The sequence below is a fragment of the Opisthocomus hoazin genome, chromosome 3 (assembly GCF_030867145.1).
Source record: "Opisthocomus hoazin isolate bOpiHoa1 chromosome 3, bOpiHoa1.hap1, whole genome shotgun sequence".
NCBI lineage: Eukaryota > Metazoa > Chordata > Aves > Opisthocomiformes > Opisthocomidae > Opisthocomus > Opisthocomus hoazin.
The window spans coordinates 49,470,311-49,484,022 of NC_134416.1; the positions used below are offsets into that span (position 1 = coordinate 49,470,311).

Consider the following 13,712-nt stretch of genomic DNA (forward strand, 5'->3'; position numbering starts at 1 on the left):
CAGCAAGCTTTATTAAAAACATGAGATAAGAATAAACTGGACTGCATAAAAAAAACACCCTGCAGAAGCCACACAGCGCAGCAGGTGGTAGGGAACTAGAGCTGCAAAGGGTACCCACTGCATTGCACCAAGTGGAGATCCATTTGCAACATCGTCTTTTGGTGTGCGACTTCTCAATTGCTCTGCAGAGATATCACGGAGCGCAGCGACAGAAAGAGAACAAAATTCATAGATGCTGAAAAGCCCACAGCACACAAACATGGGAACAGCTGTAGGGGAATCTACCAAGGATCATTCTAGCCCCTTACTTTTGTCTCCAACAATGATTAATGTCCGATGTTTAGAGAAGAGTTTAAAACAGGACAAGCATGTGGCAACGCTGCCACAGAACAGTCTCCCTGATTCCAGTTTGTGGCTTCAACCAGAGGCAAGATCTTTGTACTTAATCCTTAACAGATTTGTCTTCCATGAGTTTGTCCAATTAGTTTTGAATCCGTGTAATCTTTCAGCATCCATATCACCCTGTGGCAAGCAGCTGTGCAGCTCATACAGTGGGATGAATAAATTCCTTTTTAATGTTGAATCAACCTGCTAGTCTCCCTTCACGTCTCCCAGCTCTATACAGTACCTAGTCATTTCGTTTACTCCTTCCTATTTGTGATTCATGGGTTTCCTTCATGTCCTCTCCACATCAATGTCTTGAGACTGAAGGTTTCTATTCTACATAAGTTTTCTCATGCCGGAAACATCTCATATGTCTGATCACTCTTAACAACTTGATCTGAAGATTTCCCAGTTCCACTGCACCTTTTTCTTTGTGAATGGGAGGACCAAAACCACTATCCACAAGTACAGGTGATGTGCAGACTTAATGGATTTTTAAAGTTGCAGTGTTATTAGCAGCTTTTCAGACTATTTAAACCCCAAGACAAACCTCAACCCTTCTCATCCATGACTACTTCATGTCAGGATGAAGCTGCTCTGCCCACCATGTTTGCCTTCACAAGCAGACAGTTCCAGCCTGCTTTTCTCCCTTAGCTTCAATGGTCCCTTTCCCATGCACAAGAAGGTGTCAAGGTGTCTGCAAAATACCAACAAGTAATTTCCTCTCAGAAGCATCAAACTTCCCAGCAGCCCAACCGGGATTCCTACAAAGGGAGAACATGGCCTTCCCCCACTGGTGTAACCACAAGAAAAATACACGTGGAGAAACAAGAGTTGTTGTGTGCAGAACACTGGAGGCAGCCACAAGAGCCCCGCACTGGCGAGACACCTGATGTGAGGAGCTGCTACAGACACCATTTCTGAAGAGTTGCAACCAGATAAGAGTATTTAGTCACTCAGAATTAAATAGTTGTATTAAGCAAGAAAGAACTGGTGAACTGAGACTGAACAATGACCAGGTGAGGGTGAATGGGGACAAGTGAGTGAAATAGTGACCGTGCTGGGAAGAAGAGACAGAGTGGGAAGAGGATGACTGGGACTGAGTCAAAAAGTATGCCACTGTGCTGGGACTGAGCAGTGAATCAATGGCCAGGTGCAACGGCTTCCTCATGTGTCCAAGAAGTGGGGATAATAAAGCTGGGCTGAAGTTGTGAGTAGTGGCAGAGATACTGTATGAGGTAACAATTTATGAGTGTATTTCCAGAGAGACCAAGGACAAAGACAAAACCACCAAGTAGTCAAGGCTGCTGCCCTGGTCTGAAGGCAAATGGCTAAATGGAAAAAAATAAAAGCATGGGAGCAGGGTTCTATGCAGCTGGCATATACACGAGAGTGTGCTAACAGATTCCTGCAGAGCAGGCAAAATCCTCTTTAACATGTTACAGTTATGGAGTTACAGCCCATTGCTACAGATCACCTCCACAGAAAGGGTTAATCAGTCACCAGGGTTATTAGTCTGGAATGTAAGTGTCCTGATAACAAAAGAACTGTAAATCTGAATTGTCATCTACAGATGATTCAGAGGTTTGTGCAGACTGTTTATCACAAAGCAAGAGCAACAGAACATGACACAGACCCTGCCAAACTGGATATGAGAGACATCAGGATCTCACCCCACCCCAGTCCCATCTCATTGTCCCAAGAAAGCCAAATCTCCCTGTTCAACAAAAGTTCCCACCTTCCAAATTTCATAAGCTTTATTATAAACATTCTCAGTTTTATTCCATTTGTTCTGCCCCAATTTACTCCCCTCTAATCTATCCAACACAATTTCACATTGTAATGGAGGCCAGGAACAAACATCCCATTCCCCATACCACACCACCAAACTGCATTCTTTCCAAGCAAAAGATATAGCGGCATGACTTAAAAAACCCCACAAAACAAAAACCCCACATAGCTGCCTTCTTCCATGTGAGATAAAAACAAGCACAGATATACAAGAGCTTCATCCGTTAAAGAGAGGGAGAAACACATTGGAAAAACGTCATGGGTTTTTAATAACCCTGAGGTTAGTATAGAATAGTTTCTAAACTTTGGTCTTCCTGTGTTTTCTAAGGTATTCTAAGTTTATTTCCAAATCTTCATAATTCAACAGATCCTACAAAGAGCCGGTATACACTAACCCTGACCACCAACAGAACAGTTCTGTTTCAGTGAAAAGTGACAATAAACTCGTAAGAAGATGAAGCCTAAATACAGGTATAGTGGGATGATTTTGGTATGCTACATGCTTTACTTGTTTTACCAAGATCTGGATGACCCCGGACATTTAAATATCTTTTTTTCACTTAATAGCCATTCTATAAGCAGTATTATACATGCATTTTTTTTCCAGAGAGGTGTGTGTATGTTTTTCTTGTATTGCTGCCACAAACCCCTAGACCAGTAAGGTTCACTTGTAAAAAGATGCAAGCTGCAACTGCACTAGGTACCTTAAAAGGACAAGAAATGTTTTCTTCACCACTGGGTGCAAACAAGAAAGACTGAACCAAAAGCTTTTAAAGAATGCAAGCCATTAGCCAATCTACTCTGTTTAGGTCTCCTTCCAGAACCACAGTGTTTAGATAGCACATTTATCAGAACAAGAAATAATTAAGACTGGTCCTATGTATTCCATGAAAATGTCTCTTCCACCATGTCCTTCAAAAAGGATTTCAAACACATTCAAGGGGGCCTACAGGAAGGATGGAGAGGGACTTTTCACAAGGGTGTGTAGTGATAGGACAAGGGGGAACAGCTCTAAACCAAAAGAGGGCAGACTGAGATTAGATATTAGGAAGAAATTCTTCACCACGAGGGTGGTGAAAAACAGAGAAGCTGTGGCTGCCCCCTCCCTGGCAGTGTTCAAGGCCAGGCTGGATGGAGCTCTGAGCAGCCTGGTCTAGTGGAAGGTGTCCCTGCTCATGGCAGGGGGTATGGAACCAGATGATCTTTAAGGTCCCTTCCAACCCAAACCATTCTATGATTCTTCTCCAATTTGGCCTAAGGAGTCCTGAAACACATCTTTAGGAATTAGTTTGGGCGACAAAGTTAGACAAATCAAAACCCAGCAGCTTTCTCACTGTCCTCACAGCTCTTTGCAGACAGCAAAACTATTCACAAATTACCTAAAATGACAAACAACAGAGAGCCTCATCAGAGGTGGAGAAACAACTAAGACAAAAGCCTTCAGTTTCCTATTAATGTTGTTAACTCCTCTGGCTTTAATCCTTTCTCTCCTTTCAGAGGAGAGCGCTGCATTCCCACCAGCGTGTGCTCTGCTCTTCCCTGCAGCTTCTTCTGCTGTAGCACCCGGCAGGCTACCAACAGGAGACAGGCGAGACCCTCTTTCTTTCCTTCTCCTCTCGAGACGGAGGTCAGGGCCCTGACCGGGCAGATGTACACTGCTTTGCTTCTCCCTAGTACTCCTGAAGATGCTCGGCCGTGCTGTGAAGAGAGCAACGCTGCCGAGGGGTGCCAGGCCTGAGGAAACACAGATGTCTCCTGCAGCATGCAGCCACGGGAAAAAGAACACAGGCCACTTGAGGCTTGTTTAAAACGCCAGGCAAACGTGGGGAGGAGGAGGGAAAGACAGCAAAGAGGGGGGCGTTTGATACGTGGATGCCAAGATAGCGATGCTGTCAGCTGCACTTAAAGTTGTTGCTCTCCAGAGCTGTGGAAGAAAGAGTACGGGGCTCAGCTGAAGCCTTAAGTTAAACAAAGCAGAGGGGCTGGATTAGTGTGCACAAACAGCCCGGTGCTTCAAACAGCATAAAAATACAGTCTGGGAATGACAGCACAAGGCAGCAAGGTCTGAAGTCTGTTTATGTCACTGTGATAGCTCCTGCGATCCATCAGATTGTGCACACCCAGAATGTGGCACACAGCAGTCTGTTATACTCGGTTAACAAGACATCCAGGGAATTTCACAAACCAGGCACAAAGTAGTGCAGCTACCTCAGGACGCTCTGGATCACCTACAAGGGCATACACACATACATGCAAGCACCTGTAAGTACGACAACTGTGGTCAAAGAAACCTCCTTCAAAATGGGCACCACGGACTTTCAACATTTTCACACCATCAAAAAGACGCTTAATTAGTGTCAAGACACTCATATGACTGACTGCATCATTCTTGAGGCAGATAATGAGCCAATTCAACTACACTGAGATTTGAACTCCCATCTCTTGGAATTATAAAGTCATTCCAAGACACTTTAAATCATCAAAGCATGGAACATCTGAGCCAGTTAGGTATTAGCTGAACTAATATCTTCGACCCTGATTTAAAATTAATGGGGTCATTGTTTAACTGGAGACTTAAGAGAGGCTAGTTATAATACAGACAGCCACAGCTCACCCAGAAACATGCTGTTTCCTATTCTGATAACCTGAGCAAATCATGTAAGTAGAACATTGAGAGGGGAACTATTGTCTATGGCTAAGGAAAAAAGCTTCAAGGCTTCATTTCTGGATCAGAAGATGCAGAGACATCCGTGCAGATGGGATGTGTAGCAGAAAGCAGCCGGTGCACAAGTTCGGTTTTGTCTAGTAGTTCAGGTATAAATCATTCCACCTTGCTGATACGAACACAAAAGGCATCTGTTTCTGTACCACTATTGACTTGCAGTCCTTTGATTAATAGGTCTGGCCTAAAAAGCCCACCTGAAGAGCCCTGCTAGAAGAGACCAGTTCTACGCAGAAAAATAAGGTTCCAGTTTTGGGGGAGACAAGGAGGAGAGAGGCAGGGAAGGAAGGATGTTGCCCAGACTGGTTATGCTGTCTCCATACTTAAGAGTTTTCTGAGATCCAACTCGATAAAGCCCTAAGCAACCTTGTCTGACCTTGCACCTGAGCCTGCTTTGTGCAGCTTGAGGTGGAGACATTTTGAAGTCCCTTCCAACCTGAACCATTCCATGAAGTACACATTTAGAAATAATAGTGAGCTTGTGGGTATTCTTGTATATATTCTAATAAGCTTCTTTGGTAATGGACTGACAAAAATAATTGCTTGCAATAACATGGTCATATCATCACCCTTTATCAGTGTTAAGTCATCAGTCTGACAGGATGACACAAATTCCATTTGCCATAATAATGATCCCCTACCTTGAGATAATATATTTTAAATTCTGTTACACAACAATAGTTCTGGACTCAATTCTAATTACCAAGCCAATGATAGTTATAATTACCATTACAATGGATCAAGAGGTAGGTATGTTGCATCCCCCTGAATAACACAGGACAGAGTTTGGGGTTTTTTTAAAATATAAAGTTCACACAGCAATAAATCCATGAACTAAGCAACTGAGCGAACCTTATTTTGACAGATGAGAAGGCCTCAGATAAGAGACATACACCTACATACATCCATGCACAGGAAAGACTTATCAAATAATGTGTTCTTCCATCAGGGAAAACCCACAAATTAACCTTTTGCACGACGTTACAGTGATTTTTGCACAAGACTCAACATCTCATCAGATCGCCCACTGCCAGCACATACAAAGCGATGGAGAGGTGAGGACATGGTGGCGATCCCTTTAACAGAGTTCTGAAACATATAAAATATGACAATTCTCTTTTTCAGTTGTCTGTCATCATACAGTAAGATACTCTGGGGATATCACCATTCTACATGTATTTAAAGGAAACAAGCTCTTAACTTGTGGCTTTTTGATGAATTTATAGCCGAATCAGAAGTTAAGATCAGCAGACAAGCTTATTAGTGTGCTCAGCAATAAAGAGGGTCTGGTTAAGCTTTATTAATGCTGCACAGCAAATGCAGAAGACTATCTTAACTCCTACACATTAGCAATATAAAGGGCAAAATACTCTCCTCTCATCATTCTATGATAAGTCTCACTTGCCCTGCATTTAAGGCAAGCAAATCTGGCTACCCATCAGAAACCTGTAAGCACATGGGACTGAAAGAAAAGACTCTACTCTCTAAGATACTAAAATTTTATACTCCATAAAAATGCTGGCCTACTTTAAGGGATTAAGTCACAGAAAGTGTTTTAAAGAAGGATCTGACTATGGAAGACGATGCCACTCTGTGCACAGGGCCAGAGAAAGTTCCCAGTTCAGGAGACAGTATGTCAGGAGACATGAATTCCATGCAAGAGCACTAGATTTCATTTAACACCTAGCATTAAAATATTTAGAAGTTTAAAATAATTCAGAGATGCACAATTCTTATAAAATGTGGAACTTCAGCTCATGAGAAAGGTCTCTGCACGAGTCAGGCAAAAAGTAGTCATTACCAATGCATAAATATATGCATTGATCTATTTTGAGGTGATTACGTGGTGCTCTTCTGGAAAACATGTGCGCTGAAAAATTAACGTTAACGGTTAATCTTTATTTTAGCACCCTAGTCTCCAAGAAAAAGGTCAACTGGGCATCCACCACAGGCTGCTGAAAGCAGAGGAACTCTTAGAATAAAACCCTCTGATCAGGTCTTGCCAGATCTTTGTCCTGTGTCACCTTAAGCAAAAATTCAACCAGATATAGGTCAAAAGAAAGTTAACAATTAAGAAATAACTCTCCAATCCCCTAAAAATATACAAAGGAAAGTAAAGCATGACCATGTTGTATCTTGCACAGGTTTTCTTCAAAAATTCTGAATTAAGCCAAAACCATAAACTAGCTAACAGTTGCTCACCACAAGACCAGCTTCAACTTGCCTTCCTCATTATCCTCTATCAAACAGCTTTACATGTTAGAGATGGTTAGTTGATAGGAAAGACACAGCACAGGGACTCGGAACGTAAACTGAATCAGGACTGTAGCTTTACAGCCTACAGATAAGCAAGAGTTTTATCTTCACACCAAAACAATACATGAAGTCTTTCTACATAGTTAATTATCACTGAATAGCAGTAATTTTCAAATTGGATCTATTGGTATATAAAGGGGAAAAAAAGCCATGAAGTTATTCATCTTTTGAGATTTCCCATTAGAAGCCTAGTACACTCCTACCATGGGTAAATACTACCATAAAGATATTTTGGCAGCAATCCTAAACCTCCAGAACCTCTTGGTATTTGGCATATTTTGAAGTGGGGTAAAATAAATTTCATGGTCTTTTGATTATCCATACACTCCATTAGGTTCCAGAGATTTATAAATACCACAAAAACGATGATATATCAACATTTGCCTTTTTTTCCTTCCCCTACTGTGAAGCAAGCCACAAAATTAACAGGCCTTTTTAAAGAATACTCATACAGCAAATGACCTCCTATAGCGAGCACAGTTTTTCAGCTCTCCGTTGGAAACCTCTCAAACAGCTCGCCTGCAATTTTTTCTAGGAAAACAGCATATCCCAAGCAAAGCAAAACAAAGACTACAAAGACACAGCGATCGCTGGGGATTTACCTCCCTGCACACAGCAGATTCCCAGAAGAAACTTTACTGGAGAGGCTGACCACCCATGAAAATCACCACCGCACGGCACTCCAGCTGGGAAGGGAGAAGGGGAAATCTGCAGAGGCATCCTCAGATTCCCAGAGTACCCACAACTTTTTTAGTGGCATAACTACTCTGGTTAGGGTTATGAACTTCTATTACAATATGGTTGCATCCGAAAGAGCCTTCTCATAAGCACCATTTACTAATATCAACACGTCTCATAACATTTATCCAACTCTCCATCTACGTTGGGCTAAGTCATGCTGGTATAATAAAAGCAGAACAACTTGCACTGCTCCCATAAATCCCAGTTCTGTTTTCCCAGGTTTCTGCAGACCGTGCGGCCTCTTCCGATGCTGCTACCCTGGACTTGAACGACTTTAAATCAACTCAAGAACCAGAGGAATGCTCGACTAACCCTTGCTGAACTCCAAGGCACGGATGCCGACCTGCGATGGGCACCCGTCTGAGCGAGCCACAGGCCGGGTCACACGTGTCACGACGGCAGCCGCCACACTGCCGCGCGCTGCGTCCAGACCCGCATTTTTCACCCTCTGGCCACAGCAAAAAGCATCCCCAGAAAGGCGGCAAGGCCCTGCTATGGGACCGGTTCGCTGGGGAACCGGAGGTGGCTCTTCCTCCGGGAGCAGAGCTCACTGTCGCACTCCACCCAGGCTCTCTCCCGGCCATGTCCGTACAGAACCGGTACACAATTTTCAGTGAGTTTTACTAAAGCTTCAATCCGCTTCGGTAGCGGCCTTCCCCGTCCCTCTCTCTACGGCCGGCCGAAGCCCGGCCCGTCTCAGCCAGCCGGGGCCGCGCAGAGCCCGAGCCTGCGGCGCCCCCTGCCGGCCTCTTCGGGAGCGCCCCGCCGGCCCCGGGAGCCCAGCGCCGCCCGACGGGGCGGGAGGGCGCGGGTGCCCTCAGCGGCTCCAGTGGCTCGGGGGCGGCCGCGCGCAGGCCTCGCTGCGCCCGGGCTGCCTGAGCAAGGCCCCCCCCCCCCGGGCCCTCCCCTCGTCCGGCCGAGGCTGCCAGATGCCCGCTGCCGCTCGGCCTCTCGCTGGGCTCCTCGGAGAAAGGCCGGAAGCCTCCCCGGGCTCGTCCAGACCAGGCAGACCCCGGTGCGGGGCGGTCCGCCCGGCCGCCCGCCGGCCTCCCCCTCGCACCCTGGGGGGCGGCGCAGGCCGGGGGCTCGCTGCGGGGCGCTTGCGGGCCCAGCCAGCCTCCAGCACCGGAGGTTAAACGCTAGCTTTGCCTAGCGTAGCGCCAAATCTCCAGTCTTTTAATACAAGTCATTTCGCTGGAAGGCACTAAAGATCAACGTTTCTGCCATCTGTTCTGCACTTCACACAGCGTGCCTTCTTTATCATAACGTCACATTTTCTACAGTAAAAACAAACACAACCCCCCTACCAAATATTAGCTGGTGTGATTCAGTGTTTACTGCTGCCCCTTTCCCCAGCTCTTCATCACCTGTCAGCGGTGCAGGGACTCCTGCAGTCAGCCCCTCACCTCGGCCATCGCCCTCGGAAGCGCGCTCTGGTCACGACACCTGGGTTTCACACAGTCAGGGTCCCAAAGCACCAGACAGAAGCAGGTAACGGTCTCACCCGCCACATCACGGGGAATGTGCACCTCAACTTGCGACAGGCAGCCAGGGGTGCAGAGAATCCGGATCACCACATCTCTGCCGAGAAACCTACCCACTTGACCGCTTTTTTGCGCACACATGGAAATACAAGTAATTCCATTTAAATGCAAGAGCAAACTCCCTTCCGTACTGCGAGGGTGGGCGAGCAACAGCACAGGCTGCCCAGGGAGGTTGTGTGGAGCCTCCATCCTTGGAGGTACTCGAAACCCACCGGACGCATCCCTGAGCGCCCAGCCCCAGCTGACCCTGCACTGGGCAGAGGGGTTCCACTGGACGATCTCCAGAGGTGCCTTCCCGTGACTCACCAACCACACTACCAAGCTCCAGATGTGGGGCAGTGCTTGGTTTCGAGGTTTGGCAGTCAGAGAAAATGCCTTGGAATTCTTACGTACAGAATTCCTTCTGGAGACATGAGGTAAGCAAGAACCTCATGCTTCTCCAAATTAAATGCAATCAAATATGAATATACTTCATAATTATAGTAGAAGCTTTTCTTTTTTTTTTTTTTAACCTGAAGCAGTTCCTCACCTTACAAAGCTCATCATTCTCCTCTTTGACAGGCAGAGGATTAAGATTTGTGCAGGAGTCCGAGTCCGATATCTCCAGTGAGCTGTCATCTTTTTCTGATCCATCGCACTGATCAGTAGAATCACTGTCCTTCTCCCAATAGATGAACTCTGATTCATCTGAAGTGAGTAATATATGGTGATTAAGAAAAATTCTTTTTACCAATATTTTTATCAGCATGAAGTCAGAGTAATACTACAATTGTCTCTCACTGGGAAAAAGTACAAAGTTGTTTTTTACATATGTTCTTTACGTTTAACTATTTTGTGGTCCTGTCTCTCATAAAAGCCAAATCCTACTAGCAGACAGTAGAAGCTTCTGTGAAGAAAGATACAAAAATTACATTTAAAAAATATTTCAAAGTACTGCCCATAAGGAGGCAGCGTATTTAACTGCTTAGGTAGGTAGGGTTTTTTTAGTTTAGTTATTATTAGCTTTCCCAGGTTTTAGTTATGGGGTTTTTTTGCCCAGTTGCATTGGATTTTCCAAGTGCACTCATTCAGAATTAACTGTTCTAGGCAAATACCTCTATGACCTGGAACAGCTGAAAGTTCAGTGTGAGTTAACATCTGCGGTAAGTGGTAACCCCCACAAAGAAATGAAAAAGCTAGTTGAAATGGTCACCTCCTAAAACACCATGGCCAAATATACAGGTCTGCAAATCAAACCTCCACGCACATCAGACAGAGGATTGTTGAGGATAAATCAACAGAAACAGGCACAAGAGAAGACGGAATTTAAAAAAAAAAAAAAAAACCACCTACAGAACAAAACGGCAATAAACAAATGGAGAGATGTAGAACCATCCTCATGACCAGGTGGTGTTTAATGCAATTCCTAAAGTCTGCTCATACCTCTGAGGATCTCCTGACGGCAGTGGAAGCCTGAGCTGCCATAGCAGCCCCGCCACCCTTCAGGTCCAAGTGCCATGAGGTACTGAGAGCAAGAATCTCATTGTATTTTGTATAAACGTGCAAGTTCGGAGGAGGAGGGATGAAAGCTTTGTTGGGTTTGCTTCTTTTTTGCTTTTGTAAATGTCACATTTCTAACACCAGAAGAGTCGTGTACAGGGGAGAGGTAGGGGAGCACCTACAGAACGCTCCAGGCATCTGCACAGATCCGTGGAACTGTGTCAGTACCTTCTGGACTTGGCAGTGCTACTACAGTCTACATCACTAGTTTCTCCATGGAACTTCCAAACTCTGAAGTCACCCAGACAAACACACACACAGTTCTGGTGTTGTCTGCTTTTTCATGCACGTGAATGCTTCTGTTTCTAACTACAGGAAAGCTTCAACAGAAATTTTAAACAAGACATCAGTGACCCGATCGCACACAGAGGTCTCTCTTGAAGCTGTGTGGCAAGCTGCACGCAACTTGTGACAGCGGTATAAATTCCTTAATAAAATATGAGACAATCAATTTTATCTCGTCACACTCAAGTACTAACCACTCTGAAGGTGAGCTTCATGTGAAAGGGCATGTTACTTCTAAAAATACGTTCTCAGCTATTACCCTCCTATTTACACCTGTACCTATATATGCAAACACACTGATACTTATGTACAACACTATAATTACCGTATACAATGGTTACTTGAAAAAGCATGGAAGTCACAGTTCTTTTACTCCCCACTGCTTTCAATACATTTTTGGGTTTAGAAGAAAAACAGGAAATTATTGGATTTCCTCAGTACCTTTGAGCAGGTACATAATGTGTCAGGGTTTCTTCATTTATACAGAGAAACCAAATTTTGTTATCTTACAAGACTAAAAATAACTCTGTGTGTTGTCTCTTAGAAAATGAGAATTAAAGATTAAAACCTGCAGAATACAGTTGCAGGAGACAAGTGCAATAGAATGATATTAATGGCAGGTTAGAAAGATTCCTGGTGAGTATTAGATTGCAGTCTAGAAAATGGACAGTCCTTCCATTTCAAAAATAAGGAAAGAATTATGAGGAATTGCAAAAGATGACCATCAGATATGTCAATGACAGTGTTAAATCAATGACAAAGATATGGATGAAAGAATCAACTCACAGTGGTGTTTGAACATTTTGCCAGGCATCCAGGATGCAAAGTCTAGCTGTAATACTTCAGATCTAGCTGAAGTATTACAAAGCTGACCTCATTTATTTTTCTGGAAGTAGTCACACTGAAAATACTTCCTAACAAGTCCTAATGCAAATTAAACATTATCTTAATTAAAGCTTATGTAATGCAGCACACAAGTAAAGATTTTTCTGTCTTCAGCCACACTTTCTAATCAATTTCTCTCCTCTCTGTCATCCCCTGCTCCATGAATCAGAAAGCAAATGCTAAGAACAAAACTCATGACTGCTTGCGCAATACAGCTAACAGGGGAAACAAGGAATACTGTGTACCGGAACGAAAACTCATGCCACAGAACACGATGCCATCTGCAGCTGCAAAGTCTGCCACATCGGGTCAGTAGATGCGGACAGCAATATCACCAGCAGAACAGGGTGTGCAGAAAAAGCTGCTCACAACCCCAGTATCTGTACCACAGCACAGATAAGGAGATGGTACAAATAAACTGTAATATACTGAACTGACATGCTTTTCTCAATGCATAACCTGCCCAACCATGCTCCTTTACTCCAGGGTTTAAAATTTTTGTACATAATTTATACTAAGACCTTATTCCATACTCAGATGAAACTGACAAAAACGCCAACTGATTTAAGCAAAAAAGGATTAGATCATGTCATTTTGTCAGAATAACCTCAAAGAACTTTCATTACAGCACTTGAAGCTGACAGAAGGTTTCTTGACAAATCTGCTTGCGTTTGAACTTACCTGCACTACTACTGTCCTCTAACAATAAATCGTCTCTGCTAGGCGATTTCTCTGCTTCGGAAGCATGACTTTTTTTGTTGTGTAACCTCGCAATCAATGTTTTATTTTCATCATCTGAAAAATCACTTCCACTAGAAGTCCATACTATGTCCTCAGCCTCCTTAGAGCTTTTGGCAGCAGCAGATCCTATTAAAAAGAATTGTACAGTGTTAGGTTGTTACACAAATGTGATATTCTTAAATTTAAAATTCTTAAAAATTAAAGTATATTATTTTTGAACCAGAAAAAAAATTATCAGTTCTGTCACCAGGCATCAGAGATTAATACTGAAGCATTAACTCACACATATTTCTTATACATACATGCATCATTTTCATTTTGGTTCTCCACAATAAATGCTAACACTTCATTTTATACAATGAGGCTACCAATCAGTCCTTCAGCAGGATGAGGACAAGTAATGACTGTCTGACATACAGTCCTCTACACAAAGTCCTAATGCTCCCACATGTGCCTTTTCAAAGTAGTAAGTGGTTTAAATAAAGACTGTCCTTAGAATTCTGGGTTTGGGATTTCTTTGACTTTATACAATGAATAACAAATAAATAAAAGTATGGCATCAGTAGAGACGACTATTGTCCTGAGAGAAAAAAAAACCAAACTTTTCAGGAGTAACAAAAAAAAATAGCTGTTATGTTTTTGAAGTGAGACATTTAGATTCAAAATACCTTTCTCCATCATCTTTAATAACAAAAGCAAGAAGAAAAAGATTAATGCTTAGCAGTGGAGAATGCAGAACTAGAAATCACAGGAAGGCAGAATTT

General features: G+C 43.6%; 1 protein-coding gene across 1 annotated transcript in view; it reads right to left on the reverse strand.

Annotated features, from left to right (window-relative positions):
• SPIDR (scaffold protein involved in DNA repair) overlaps positions 1-13,712 on the reverse strand; it is a 206,881-nt gene that overhangs the window by 182,093 nt on the left and 11,076 nt on the right. The window contains exons 4-5 of the mRNA XM_075416192.1: positions 12,889-13,074; positions 10,028-10,185 (exon numbers count right to left, since the gene is read on the reverse strand). Coding sequence (XP_075272307.1) covers positions 10,028-10,185; positions 12,889-13,074 — 344 coding nt within the window. The remainder of the gene's footprint in view (positions 1-10,027; positions 10,186-12,888; positions 13,075-13,712) is intronic.